This window comes from Saccopteryx leptura, chromosome 2 (genome assembly GCF_036850995.1).
Source record: "Saccopteryx leptura isolate mSacLep1 chromosome 2, mSacLep1_pri_phased_curated, whole genome shotgun sequence".
In the NCBI taxonomy this organism is placed as follows: Eukaryota; Metazoa; Chordata; class Mammalia; order Chiroptera; family Emballonuridae; genus Saccopteryx; species Saccopteryx leptura.
Genome location: NC_089504.1, coordinates 341,550,682 through 341,563,853, shown reverse-complemented (window position 1 = coordinate 341,563,853; position 13,172 = coordinate 341,550,682). Strand labels below are relative to the sequence as shown.

The window sequence follows — 13,172 nt, the reverse complement described above, 5'->3', positions numbered from 1 at the left end:
TCGCATGACACAGGCCGACGAAGGACAAGACAGACTGAGGCAGAGGACAGGGGAGTGCAGGGCAATCTCCATTCTGTTTCCCCAATCTGGCCCAGCTCAAAATAGGCCAAAAAGGAAGCTGTGGTGGAGGCAACAAGTTGTCTCTTCAGGAGAGAGGTCCTTCTCTGTGGAGCAGAACCCCTCCTCCCTGCGTGCTGGGGAGCCCCGAGAGGCAGCCCCCCAAGGAGCAAAGAGTTCGGGGCTGCCGAGAACAGCAGTGCTTACCCATCACAGCTGGGAGGCTGAGAGAAGCGGGCTTCAGGGATGGAGGGACATACCCTGACACAAAATTGTTTTGTCTGCTTACTCCGACACACTCCTCCCTTTGGAACTATAGTTGGCTTTGAGATGAGAACACTGTATTTGCAGTGTGAACCTTCACTGCTTGTACCCAACTGACTCAATGAATGATTTCCCAACCAGGGAACTTGATCAGCCTGCTCTTCCACCCACATCCCAGCAACCTACCCACCTCCCACACCTAATCCTGTGCCACTTCCTACCCTCCCCGCCTGAAGGGTGGTGAGCGCAGGGCACAGCTTTTTCCACCTCGCAATTCTTCTCGTGGAGATTCCCAAGGCTTAAGAAACTGCTTTGGGGGAACTACTCCCCCAATCTTTGCAAATGGCATAAACCAGAGTCATTTCAGACAACACAGGACAGAGTGCCAGTTCCTGCTCTTGTTTTCTACGTTTCTTCCTCTGGGACTCACTTGTAGCTCTGACCCCAACATGAGGCCTTTGGACCCCAAAGTGTCTCCGACTTGAGTAGGGGCAGCTGAGAAGCAGTCTTGTTTGTGGACCCTGAATCCTGGGTGCCAGGCAGTGCAAGTGCCCACAGCTGAATCAGTGTGAACATAGCTAAACAGGTTGGTATTTTGGGCATGAAGCATTCATCGACAAATCAAACCCAATTTGTTTAGTGAGGGGATTTCACATCTCTCTCTTGAGAGATGACAAGAACTGCTTGACCCTCTGAAAGCTCAGTTGCCTTGTAGCCTAAATAACATGAGTCAAGAGCTGATCAGAGAGCTCAAGGGATAAAGGGAATCTGTCACATCGTTAAGCTCACTTCCTCTCCGGGCCCATCCTGGTGGCCTCAAGAACCACACACATGGGTCTCCAGGACCACATGGGAAACATTAGCTATTCCTTCATTCTGACATCTGGATTTACCTTCATGTGACGGAGAAGATACTGTGCTACCCCCCTGATGCCAATGAATGAAGTGACAAAATCAGTATGGAGCATGAGAAGACCATAAAGCAGCAGGCACTGAGGGAAAAAATGAGACTACTGTAGCGAGAATGACACTGATGGGACTTCGGAGCCCTGTCCCCCAGCTCTGCTACTTAGCCAGCAGGCCTCAGGCAATAATACCCTCTGCCTTTTACCATTTCAGAAAAACGGGGATGGATAAATTATTGCCTAAAGTCTGTTTCGATGCTAAAAATATGATTTTTAGATCTGAGAATTAAACCAAATACAGGGCAGGGGGTGGGGGAAAGGCATGTTGGTTCCTGTTTCCCATCTCTACTCAAATTCCTTAATAGTGTTATAAATGGGTCAGGTCAGGGGAAAGGAATGTAGTAAGTCTGATTTCTCGCAGCCTCGGTACCGACTGGCCCCATTCCTGCACCCAGAAAGGCATTCAAGGAAGACCATCATGCCCAAGTGCGGGCAAGCAGACGGTGATACAGGGTAGAGGAATCACAAGGAAAAGGAATTGGGAGTAGAAAAACAAATGAAAATCCCAATGACGAGGGAGATAAGGTTGCCACAGATAAGAAAACCCCTAACAGGGTGGGCAAGTAACTGTCTCTCTCCCTCCAGGACTGTGCGATTCATGACGGTCAGTTGTTTAAACACTTCCCAGCAATGATTACACTTGTTCCCTCAATTTCTATTATGTACAAAAATATAAAACAATAAAGTGCAGTTTATGTTTCAGTGACACTTTTCCTTGCTTTAATATTTTCTTTGTCTTTTTCTGCTTTTGAAATGAGCTCTCAATTACAAAATATCAAACTACACTCAAAAATGCCAGCCATTGGCACAGTATGGAGAAGCCCACAAGTAAGGACAGACAGCAGCATCAGCAGGTGACAAGAAGTGGGAAGTGATTAAAGCAGTGGTTACAAACGTTCACAAGAAGCTACAACTATCCAACAGGTTGTACCCTAATTTAGCACAGGTTAGACTAGTCACTACCTTGGTGGGTGGCCTCAGTGTATTTAGGTTCAGTTCTACACGGCAATACAGTTTCTTCCAGTTAAGAGTTCTTGGCTTGCACCGATCAGAGGGTGGCCGGAGGGCACCGGACCAGTCTATTAGTTTTTCAAAATGCTGTCGTAGACTTGATAGATGTACTGGGAGACTTCAGGAGCTCTACACTTCAGTGACAGCTGTTGGGAAGAAAAGGAGAAGAAAGATTAGCATGGACACTGGCACTGACTTGGAAGAGTCCAGTATTCAGTTTAAGAAAACCTTTTTCTGCTATAGTGAGAGAGGAGCGTCTATCACTGAGTAGTCAAAGAGATCCTATTAGTAGGCCCTGTGGGCTTTAGAATTTTAATTCAATCAATGATGTCAAGTGATGCTGTGTTTCCACCTACACTCTATGTGGGTCTATGAGGTTAGGAAATAATCCATACTAAAAACATCAGCCTCTGATTGCAGGTTGCTCCAACAGCTGCTCCAAAGCTCTAGTAAGAGTCACAGGGATTATTCCCAAATGAAAAGGGAAGGCCATACCCTTAGCTTGCTGGTGGTCATTTCAGTTTGCCTGTTTCTCAGCCTGACAAGGATGGTTATCTCAGTCCCAATAAAGGGAATGTACAATCAAGTAAAATGCAAGCATAAGCTAGGCAAGCCCAAGGAACTCGTTCTTTTTGTATTACATTGAGAAGAGTACACACTGCCATGGAGGGAAAATAAGAATCATCACAAAAAGACATTTACATAATAACCCGACAGCAATTCATGCCAACAGCTTCATCTTTCATTCCCTGCCTCTTTTAAACGGCAGATCAGTTCCTTCTGACACCACTCTCCTTCTCTACCACCACTTCTTCTTCCAGTCAAACAATCACCAAATTAAAACTCAAATATTAAAAAGAGTTCAATGTTGAACACTGAAATTTTTACTTCATTGGTCAATAAGCACAGAATTCAAATCCAGATTTGAACTCAACTGTATTAGATTAGGCAAAATATTCATAATACAACAGTAGACACATGCAAATTGCATTTAGAACCAGAAAATTTCATAGTTGCCTTTTGTATTGCTGTCACCCTACTCTAATTAGAGCAGATCAACAAAAGTTGTCTTTAATGATATATCATCATGAAATTTTTGCCTCTTTATTCTGTTTTTTTGGGACTCTGGATGAGTTAACCTACTACAAAAGGTGAGAATATCACATCCTCAAAATCTGAAGTGACTTTCTACTTCTTCTGCCACAATGTCACGTCTGAAAAAGCATGTGGCAAAGGGGGCAAAAAAAAAAAAAGCAGATTTTGAAGTTTCTCCTAGACTGCACCGACCCTGTAAAGGTGGACTCGTGGGTGCTGCCAATTTTAAACAATTTCTTCAGGAGAGAACCAGAGTGAATGGAAAAGGTGGAAATCTCGGTGGTGGGGTGGTAACCACTGAAAGAAGAGCGAACAAGAGCACTGTAACTTGAGGCGTCTTTCCCAAAAGGTATCTGAAACATTTCACCAAAAAATATCTGAATAATCATCTATGTGACTGGCTGCGTGCAGTTGCTAACAGCAGAGAGTTAGGAACTGCGGTCAGCCAGATTAACTGGGATGAAGAGGAGGCGCATGAGTGAAAACTCACTTATCTGGCACATTTTGTTCTTGAAAAAAAGTGAAAATTTCAAAATGCAACAGACAGAAGAGTATCAAAAGAGGCTATGTTTATATACAGCTTTAACATTTGGGCTCTAAGGCATTTTTTTTTTTTTTCCCAGAGACAGAGAGAGAGTCAGAGAGGGATAGATAGGGACAGACAGGAATGGAGAGAGATGAGAAGCATCAATCATCAGTTTTTCGTTGTGACACCTTAGTTGTTCATTGATTGCTTTGTCATATGTGCCTTGACCGCGGACCTTCAGCAGACCGAGTAACCCCTTGCTCAAGCCAGCAACCTTGGGTTCAAGCTGGTGAGCTTTGCTCAATCCAGATGAGCCCGTGCTCAAACTGGCAACCTCAGGGTCTCGAACCTGGGTCCTCCGCATCCCAGTTCGACGCTCTATCCACTGCACCACTGCCTGGTCAGGCTCTAAGGCATTTCTAAAATTACTGCTTGACATAAATCAGGAAGACAATTCTGATAAATATAAACAATAACAACTAATTTAAGAATAGAAATGTGTATAGGAAACAGCTCCCTATTCCAGTCAGAGTTGCAGCTATCGATAGTCCCTGGAGTTCCAGGCTTCCTATAGAAGCAACTCTGTAGCACCTTCTCCACAGCCTCTGCACTGTCGACATGGAGAATTCTCCGGGGATGGTGTGTGGGTTCAAAGGAGGAGGAGGAGAGGAAGCTAAAAAGAATAAGAACAGCCTAAAGGAGTTAACTCCCAGACTAAAGAGGGGGTAGTTCCTCTGTCCCAAAATACTGTCCAGTATCTTTCTGCATCTTTGTAACAGTACTTAAGTTCTACCAGTTGGAGGTTCATTTAGTGGTTCAGGACTAGTAAGGAAACGCTGCCTTCCTCAACAAAAGCCCAAACTGCCAAAGTTGGAACAATGGGGGATGGAGGAGTCATGGACTGGCCAGGCTTGTGCCCTGCGTTTCAACGGCTCTGTGGAGGAGGAAGAAGGAAAGAGGAGGAAGAAACTTTCTCTTTCTGGGCTCTTCCATCACCCTCCCAACCCCCAAGCTATCCAGCCTTTAACAAAGGGTCAGGTTTAGACTTAAATCATCCCTTGCTTTCTAACTAGTGCAGCTAAGACAAGCTAGAAAAAGTGTCCCCCAGACCCTGAAGTAAAAAGGAAACATAAAATAACGAACAAAGACACTATATACTCTGACTTATGAAAAAGAACTAAGTTAACATCAACCACTCAGGACCACCACCCATCTGGGACTACTGAGGGAAGAAGAGTCACCCCTCCCAACTAAGTAAGCCAAAGACCGACACATCCACTTCTGGTTAATAGTCTGGAACACACATTTCTCCATCTGGAACAAGGTATCATTCCAGATAAGACATAGCTACTTAGAGATGTGGCCTCATCCTTACAAGATAGACATACTATCTTATGAAATGCAGTAAGAACTGGGGTGGGCGGGAGTGACTTAGCATTCTCTCTTAGGAGACTGAGGGACCAGAGTCTTCAAACTTGTACTGGCTCATCCAGACTTCTCTCATCCAGCTGAGAGCAGATGAGAGCAGATCAATAGTACAATGGGTATTTAGGGCGATGGGGGGGGGGGGGGGAGGAAATGGATCTGAATGATTTTAAAGTCTGGATCACCATTTAGGGGAATGGATTAGGCCCATGTCAGACTGTAATGGAAAATGTAGATGGTTTTGTGGGCAGTAACCTTAGTCACCAGATGGATAGAAAATAGAAAAGGGAACAAGGAAACATACAAATGTACTATATACAAATATCGGGGAGGAAGTGAGGTAGCTGTGAGGATAAACAGCACCATGAGGACAGGATCCACGGAACTTTCTTACAAATGTATGTGAATCTACAATTTCCTCAAAATAAAAAATTTAAAAATATATTGGGCAGGAAATGTCCTTCAACCGGTGAATAGACACACTGTTGTATATCCATATCGTGGATTACTACTTGGTCTAAGAAAAAACAAACTACTGATATACGTAACAACTTAGGTGAATGTCATAATATTGTGCTAAGTGGAAAAACCAATCTCAAAATGAAGTTAATTTATATACCACTCTTAAAATAGAAATAATACAATTATAGTAATGGAGGACATGCCAATGGTTGCCAGGGGTTAGGGCTGGGGTGAGAGTCTAACTGTAACAAGATAGCAAGAGGGAGTGTTTGGTTATGATGGAACACTTCTGTGTTCTGACAACAGAGGGTTATACAAATCTATGTGTGTGGTAAGATTTCATTGTATTGTACACTCCTCAACAATAGAGTAATATAAAGACTGGTGAAATCTATTAAGGTCTATAATTTTGTTAATACGATTTTATCAATATCAATTTTGAAAATGTACAATGGATATGTAAGATGTTATCAATGGGGAAACTGGGTGAGATGATATGGGAACTCTATTGTACCATTTTAAAAACTTCCTGTGAGTTAGATTATTTCAAATGAAGAAGCTAAACTTTTTTCTTTAATTTAACAAACCATGTTTAGGACAGTGATACCAAGAGGTTCTTCTCAAAATTCCCATTATTCTTATTTTTATTTATTTATTTATTTTACAGAGACAAGAGAGAGAGTCAGAGAGAGGGATAGATAGGGACAGACAGACGGGAACGGAGAGAGATGAGAAGCATCAATCATTAGTTTTTTGTTGCGACACCTTAGTTGTCCATTGATTGCTTCCTCATATGTGCCTTGACCGTGGGGCTACAGCAGACCGAGTAACCCTTTGCTTAAGCCAGCAACCTTGGGTCCAAGCTGGTGAGCTTTTGCTCAAACCAGATGAGCCTGTGCTCAAGCTGGTGACTTCGGGGTCTCGAACCTGGGTTCTCCACATCTTAGTCCGATGCTCTATCCACTGTGCCACTGCCTGGTCAGGCCCATTATTCTTATAATGAAAAGAAACAACACAGTAGGAAGTGTCAAGATACCTGAATTCTAAGCACAATCCACCTACCAACAAGTTATATGATCTTGAATAAGTCACTCATCGTTCCTAACTGTGGTTTCCCTATCTGCAAACTAGGGGTAACATGCTTCTTTAACCTAGCTGAGATGGAAGACTATCTACAATAAAAGGATGGGTAAAAACAAAACAAAAGGATTCATAGTGGGGGAGGTGGGATGGAGAAGTGTACACTTTATGGGGGAACTCTGAAGTTTCCCAGCTCAGAAATGCTTGAGCAAAAATATAGGTTGATCGAACTCAGCAGCTCACACTCACACGCTCATTTAGCTTACTTCAAGGATGGGATCTAATGGGGAAAATACCAAGAATCTTCAGTTCTGGGTGGTACTATTACCTTGCTGTATGCTAATGAAAACAGACTTGTCTGTTAAAATTAAGGAATGGGATCACAAATTTATCAGCTAATTGGTTAAAAGGCTCCCTTAATCTAGTGACGATTCAGCTCCTTCAGTTACTTAATAACGAACCTTATTCTCCTGTCACTTTCCTGTTGCCTCATTCAAAACAGCCTAAAAAAACCTTCAGACATAATAAAAGAGTAAGATATTTCCCCCATAACAAGTGGTTTTTCTTTCACTTTACAAAATGCAGATGACAAGCAACACCTTATTGGGAGATCACATTTGACAACAGCAAACAAATGCCAGTGCCTAGGGTAAATCTTTGTTGCTTAACAAGGCAATTTGCTCCTGTCCCAAAAATACTGCCAGAATTTAAATTTTAGTCCATTGTAGCATAGAAAGAAAGTTTTCCAAACTAAAGTTTCCTTACAGGCTGCCAAAAGTATGTTCCATTTTGCCTTGCCTTTCACAACAAGCATTTAAAGACAAATAATGCTTTAAAAAAAAAAGGCTCACATGTTCATGACTATTATCCTTAGGTCATGAACCAAGCTGACAGAGGATAATAGTCATGAACACCAAAAGCAGGGAAGAAGGTCTCCCTGAAATGAGCCGTGTAAACAATCCTCTTAGCAGCTTGTTCCAGTACCACATGCACGGTTAACTATTAATTGATTCTGATAAAGTTGCCAAGTTTTGTGAGCAATTCTGTAAATCCCAGGGGGTGTCTGAGGCACTCCTGGCTGCCAGAGGCACCGTGCCTGTTCGACGGGGCAGACTCTGAGGAGATCTGCCAAACAGGCAACTGTGGACTTCCTTATTGACTGCTTATTTCAGACATCTGGAGTCTGAAGCGCCTCCTCCAGGTCTTTACAGGGCACTAAGAAAAAAATGAAAGGGCTCTTACCTGCCTCCTTGAACCCATCTCACCCATTCTGAGAAAGGTCTTACCGTGTAATTGGGGTTTCCTGGCTGGATACGCAGCTCAGCCAAGATCCAAATGCCATTAGTAAGCTTCAGAGACTGGTACAGCATGTCCTGCCCTTCCACATTCCTCTTGGCAATAGTATAAACGTTGTTGTTTTGCAACTTGCTGGAAACAGTGTCTAGAAGCACAGATTCAAAACGTGAAACAAATGGTTGAAAACACATGAACACGTTTCAGAAAGCCTTCTCCCACAATAGCAAAGGGTGAGGAAGAGGCTCTTAAGTGTCTACCTATCACATTCCAGGACAGAAAACAATAATGTGCAACTAAGCATTAGTGAAGATATACCTCAAAAGATCATGGTGGATCAAAGGAGTCGGTAATCTTGTTTGTTTTTGTTTTTTAATTTTTTTATAGGGACAGAGAGAGAGTCAGATAGAGGGATAGACAGGGACAGACAGGAATGGAGAGAGATGAGAAGCATCAATCATCAGTTTTTCGTTGCAACACCATAGTTGTTCATTGATTGCTTTCTCATATGTGCCATGACCGTGGGCCTTCAGCAGACTGAGTAACCCCCCGCTCGAGCCAGTGACCTTGGGTCCAAGCTGGTGAGCTTTTTGCTCAAACCAGATGAGCCCATGCTCAAGCTGGCAACCTCGGGGTCTCGAACCTGGATCCTTTCGCATCCCAGTCCGACGCTCTATCCACTGCGCAACCGCCTGGTCAGGCAGGAGTCGGTAATCTTAAACTGGGTGCAACACAGGTAAACATGCTCTGAAGAGGACAAAGACAGGATTGGGCATATGGGCGGCCCAGTGACTGCCATGTTGGTATTTGCTTCTGGAGCGCTGGTCCCAGAGCCACAGACTGATGATCAAATCCACACTACTTCCTGAGTTGCTACTACTTCACTGTGAGCCACTCTGGGCTCCCTGGCCAAGATCAGAAAATGGCAGAGTTGCAGAAATCCTACAAGTCAAATTTATTAACCTGGACATTTAAGTTTTTTTTTTTGTTTTGTTTTGTTTTTTTTTTTTTTTTGTTTATTCATTTTTAGAGAGGAGAGAGACAGAGGAGAGAGAGACAGAGAAAGAGAAGGGGGGAGGAGCTGGAAGCATCAACTCCCATATGTGCCTTGACCAGGCAGGCCCAGGGTTTTGAACCGGCGACCTCAGCATTTCCAGGTCGACGCTTTATCCACTGCGCCACCACAGGTCAGGCAAGTTTTTTTTTTTAAGGCAGACAAATGACTTCTAAAGCCTGCAGGAAATACCATGCCTTCAAATTAATAATGAAACTGTCTCAACAAAAGACTTTGGGAAAGACTGAAATTGTACAAAAGTGATTACCACAAGGCCCTGTAACCCTAACTGCTATTGCTGATTATAGTGGAGGCTTTCAGTCACCAACGCAGAGTAAGAACTGGTGGGTGTTTGGGGCCTTCCTTGTGACTACAGAATCAAAGAGATATGACATTCTAGAACTAAAGGTCATTTCTCTCTCCTTGTTCTCTTACTGCTAATATGAGATGTTGCAGCATCAGAGAAAAAAAACTTCAATAGAGATTAAATAGAGATAAGCACTGCTTATTAATAGTTTATTATGTTCATTTCTGAAGAGAATTCAAATTACTCATGCTAACTTTAGGAACTAAATTCTTCCCATATAAAACCCTGTCATATTCTATTGTGCTCTCTAGGAAAAGGGTGCCATGCTGCTCTCCTAGACAATAAGCTCTCCGAGCACAGGGATCCAGGAGTTTTCATCACTGTGCTTCCCACAGTATACCTGTCATCAACACCTATGAATATGCCTCTGACTCAGGAGTTGGAGATGCTGATATGTATGTACATAGTACGATAGGCATTAAAAACCATCTACTTAGACTTTGGAGATAGTTCTCGCCCTGACATCTTTCTCCCACATTCAAACCAGTAAAAACTCAGGGGAGGAGGCACTGAAGTCCATTCATTAAACATCTGCACTGCTACATTTATTACTTAACTTTCCTCCTTTTAATTCCAAAGAAGGTTTCCATTACACCAAGCAGAGTAGTTGTAACTTAAGAACTGGCTTTCTCTGAGGAGCCAAAAGGTCTATCTTAGGAGAGTTATTAGTTATATGCATTACTGTTGAAGAATGAGGCCTCAATATGCTTTTTACCTTCTGAGGGTCAGGCAGTTCTGGTGGTCACCTTGGTTTTCACAATGAAGGGACCCTGCAGCCTAGACTGGGTTACTAGGCAACACTGCCAGCTGGAGTTTGGCTAATACCTTTTGACAGGATTATCTTGAACCCATGGGGGCTTGCTTTAAGTTGTAAAGACATTCCTAACTTTCAAGGCTCTTGCCCATTTCCAAGGACGCAGAAAGCACACACAGTAGAAGCCTTTACTGAAAAGCCACCTTGCCGCACAGGCACAAATATGTTCTAGACAATATATATATAGCAAGGCCCCAATTCCGAGACACCTCATGATTTACCAACCATGTAAGAGATGACAGGCTAAGAAACAGAGCATATAAATACACATACACACTTACTCCTTTGAGAATTAGAAAACATGGCAAACAGCCAGGCAGAATAGGCAAGTTAAGTGGATGTAACTATAATACATTTGGAAGCATTTGGGGCCAGGGATGTGGCTCTGTTCCTCTTGAATGGCTGTATCATGATTTCTATCAAAATACTGAATGGAGGGAGTGTTCAATAACATAAGAACATGTGAGTCAATGTTTATAAATCTTGGATATTAGGTTTGAGCTTGAGGATGTATAGATGGCAGCACAACCGGACTCTGTTAAATGTATTCACGAAGAAGAGTAACAAAAGCCAGATGTAAAAAGGCTTCCCAGCCACACTGGGATAGACTTCTTGACAAGGTATCAGGTTTTCTTATACATCTGAACTCCTGGGAAACAGATGGAATCTTACAGTTCTGAGACTTTGAGAATAAAAAGGTAATGCTAAGACACTGAGATTTGTTTTAAAGAGCAAAACAAAAAAGAAGATGGTCAAATATGGTTGTAGAGCTGACCCATGAATAATCAGGCTTGAAATTCACAGGTCCACTTATATGCAGTTTTTCAATTGACCCAAGCAGTTCAAATCTGCATGTTCAAGGGTCACTGACAGCTGGGACTCCCTGTATGTGGAAGGCTGACTGAAGTTACCCACAGATTTCTGACTGCATGGTGTCAGCATCCTTAACCCTTGTGCTGTTCAAGGGTTGACTGCACTTGTTTCAAGATGTGATTTCTTCTAGTTCATTTGTCTTCTCCAAATTTGGCTCTTTGGGTTTGGGGCCTAAAATCTCAGAAGGTATGGATGTGGTCTTCTTCGTTTTCCTACTTTAGCTAAGTCACTCTTCCTGCAGAGGAAGAGTGAGATGATAGTACTTGGAGGGTGGGAAGAGGGGAGTTTGTATTTGGCACCCAGCTGTGGTATTTATCAGCAAGTTCAAAACCACTATGACTGCTGAAAAGATCATGTTTTACCATTTGAGCAACCAAACTATATTTGAGTACTGGCTGGTAAAACATTTCCATTTATGAAATGTTACGGAGGATGAAAAAAACCACAACAAAACAAAGAAACAGAGCTCACCCATCCATACCTAGTTCTCCTGCCAGAAAAAATATCTGTCCCTTACTACAGTGCCTAACTAGTGGAGAGATAGGGGTGGGGAAAAGTAGGTTTATGGTTGTGAGTACACAAAACATGGTTTAGTCTTCTATTATTATTTATTATTTTATTAGTTTCCATATGAACTGTAAATCTATTTTTGCCCACCCCTGTACATACAACATGTCTCTGAGCTTTTCAGAGGATAATAAACATTACAAAAATAGGTTTGTAGAATGCTAGCCACAAAGAGTCCTTTCCAGATATGGTTGGAGATGCAACTACTTCTTGTTTGCTTAAGACAGTGGTCTCAGACATGTACCAACCTCAAATGCAGCTATGTAGCTATGTAGGCTGGCTACAAAACAGATTCACAGAGATCTCTTGACACTGAGAGATGATCATTGCTAGAAAGCAGGAGACCAACTGGTTAGTGCCTTTCTCATCTAGTATTTTTTTTTTAATTTTTTTTCTTTTTTTTTTTTTTCTGAAGCTGGAAACGGGGAGGCAGTCAGACAGACTCCCACATGCGCCCAACCGGGATCACCCAGCATGCCCACCAAGGGGCGATGCTCTGCCCATCCGGGGCTTTGCTCTGTTGCGACTAGAGCCACTCTAGCGCCTGAGGCAGAGGCCACAGAGCCATCCCCAGTGCCCGGGCCATCTTTGCTCCAATGGATCCTTGGCTGCGGGAGGGGAAGAAAGAGAGAGGAAGGAGAGGGGGAGGGGTGGAGAGGCAGATGGGCACTTCTCCTGTGTGCCCTGGCCGGGAATCGAACCCGGGACTTTCGCACGCCAGGCCGACGCTCTACCACTGAGCCAACCGGCCAGGGCCTCTCATCTAGTATTTTCTAGTATTTATACAACTAGTAGCACCATAAACACTCCTATCATAGACATCCTTCTATTAAGATCTGATTAATCATTAAGGCTTGGGAAGACAGTATCTTCTTGACAAAGAAATTAAAGAGCAAAAGTAAAAGCTCAGTGCTAGGCTGGTAAGTTCTTTAAGCTTGTGACTTCCCATAGGCCTCAGAGTGTTATTGCCATCTGTCAAATGTCTACTCTGGCACAGAAAAGCTATTTAAAGTGTTGGTGCTATTGTGATTAGGGCATATCAGCTGGAAAGGATGGTATTTTTAGCTCTCAGCTAGACCCAGGGTGTTGAATCAGAAGGTACTAAACCTGGAAAAGTTCATGTTATTAGAACCTTCAAGAATGGAACAAAATGGAAAGGCCAGGGCACTCCAGACCTTGGGGTGGAGGCAGAGGAAAGCTAGAAAGGATTAGTGCAGGAAGTGGTCTTGCAACATCAGCAGTGATCTGGTGTGGGAAAATGACAGCATTGGGCTCCTGGGGAACAGAGTAGCTGCTTTCCCCTCTGTACCTGTGCTGTG

The 13,172-nt window shown here is 43.2% G+C and overlaps 1 protein-coding gene across 4 annotated transcripts in view; it reads right to left on the bottom strand.

Moving 5' to 3' along the window:
• Nucleotides 1–595: 595 nt before the first annotated feature.
• Nucleotides 596–13,172, bottom strand: part of AP2B1 (adaptor related protein complex 2 subunit beta 1) — a 129,620-nt gene continuing 117,043 nt past the window's right edge. For all 4 annotated transcript variants that reach the window (XM_066363887.1, XM_066363889.1, XM_066363890.1 and 1 more), the window contains 2 exons: nt 8,172–8,326; nt 596–2,443 (listed from right to left, as the gene is read on the bottom strand). In XM_066363887.1, the coding sequence (XP_066219984.1) occupies nt 2,369–2,443; nt 8,172–8,326 (230 nt within the window). In that variant the 3' untranslated portion in view covers nt 596–2,368. The remainder of the gene's footprint in view (nt 2,444–8,171; nt 8,327–13,172) is intronic.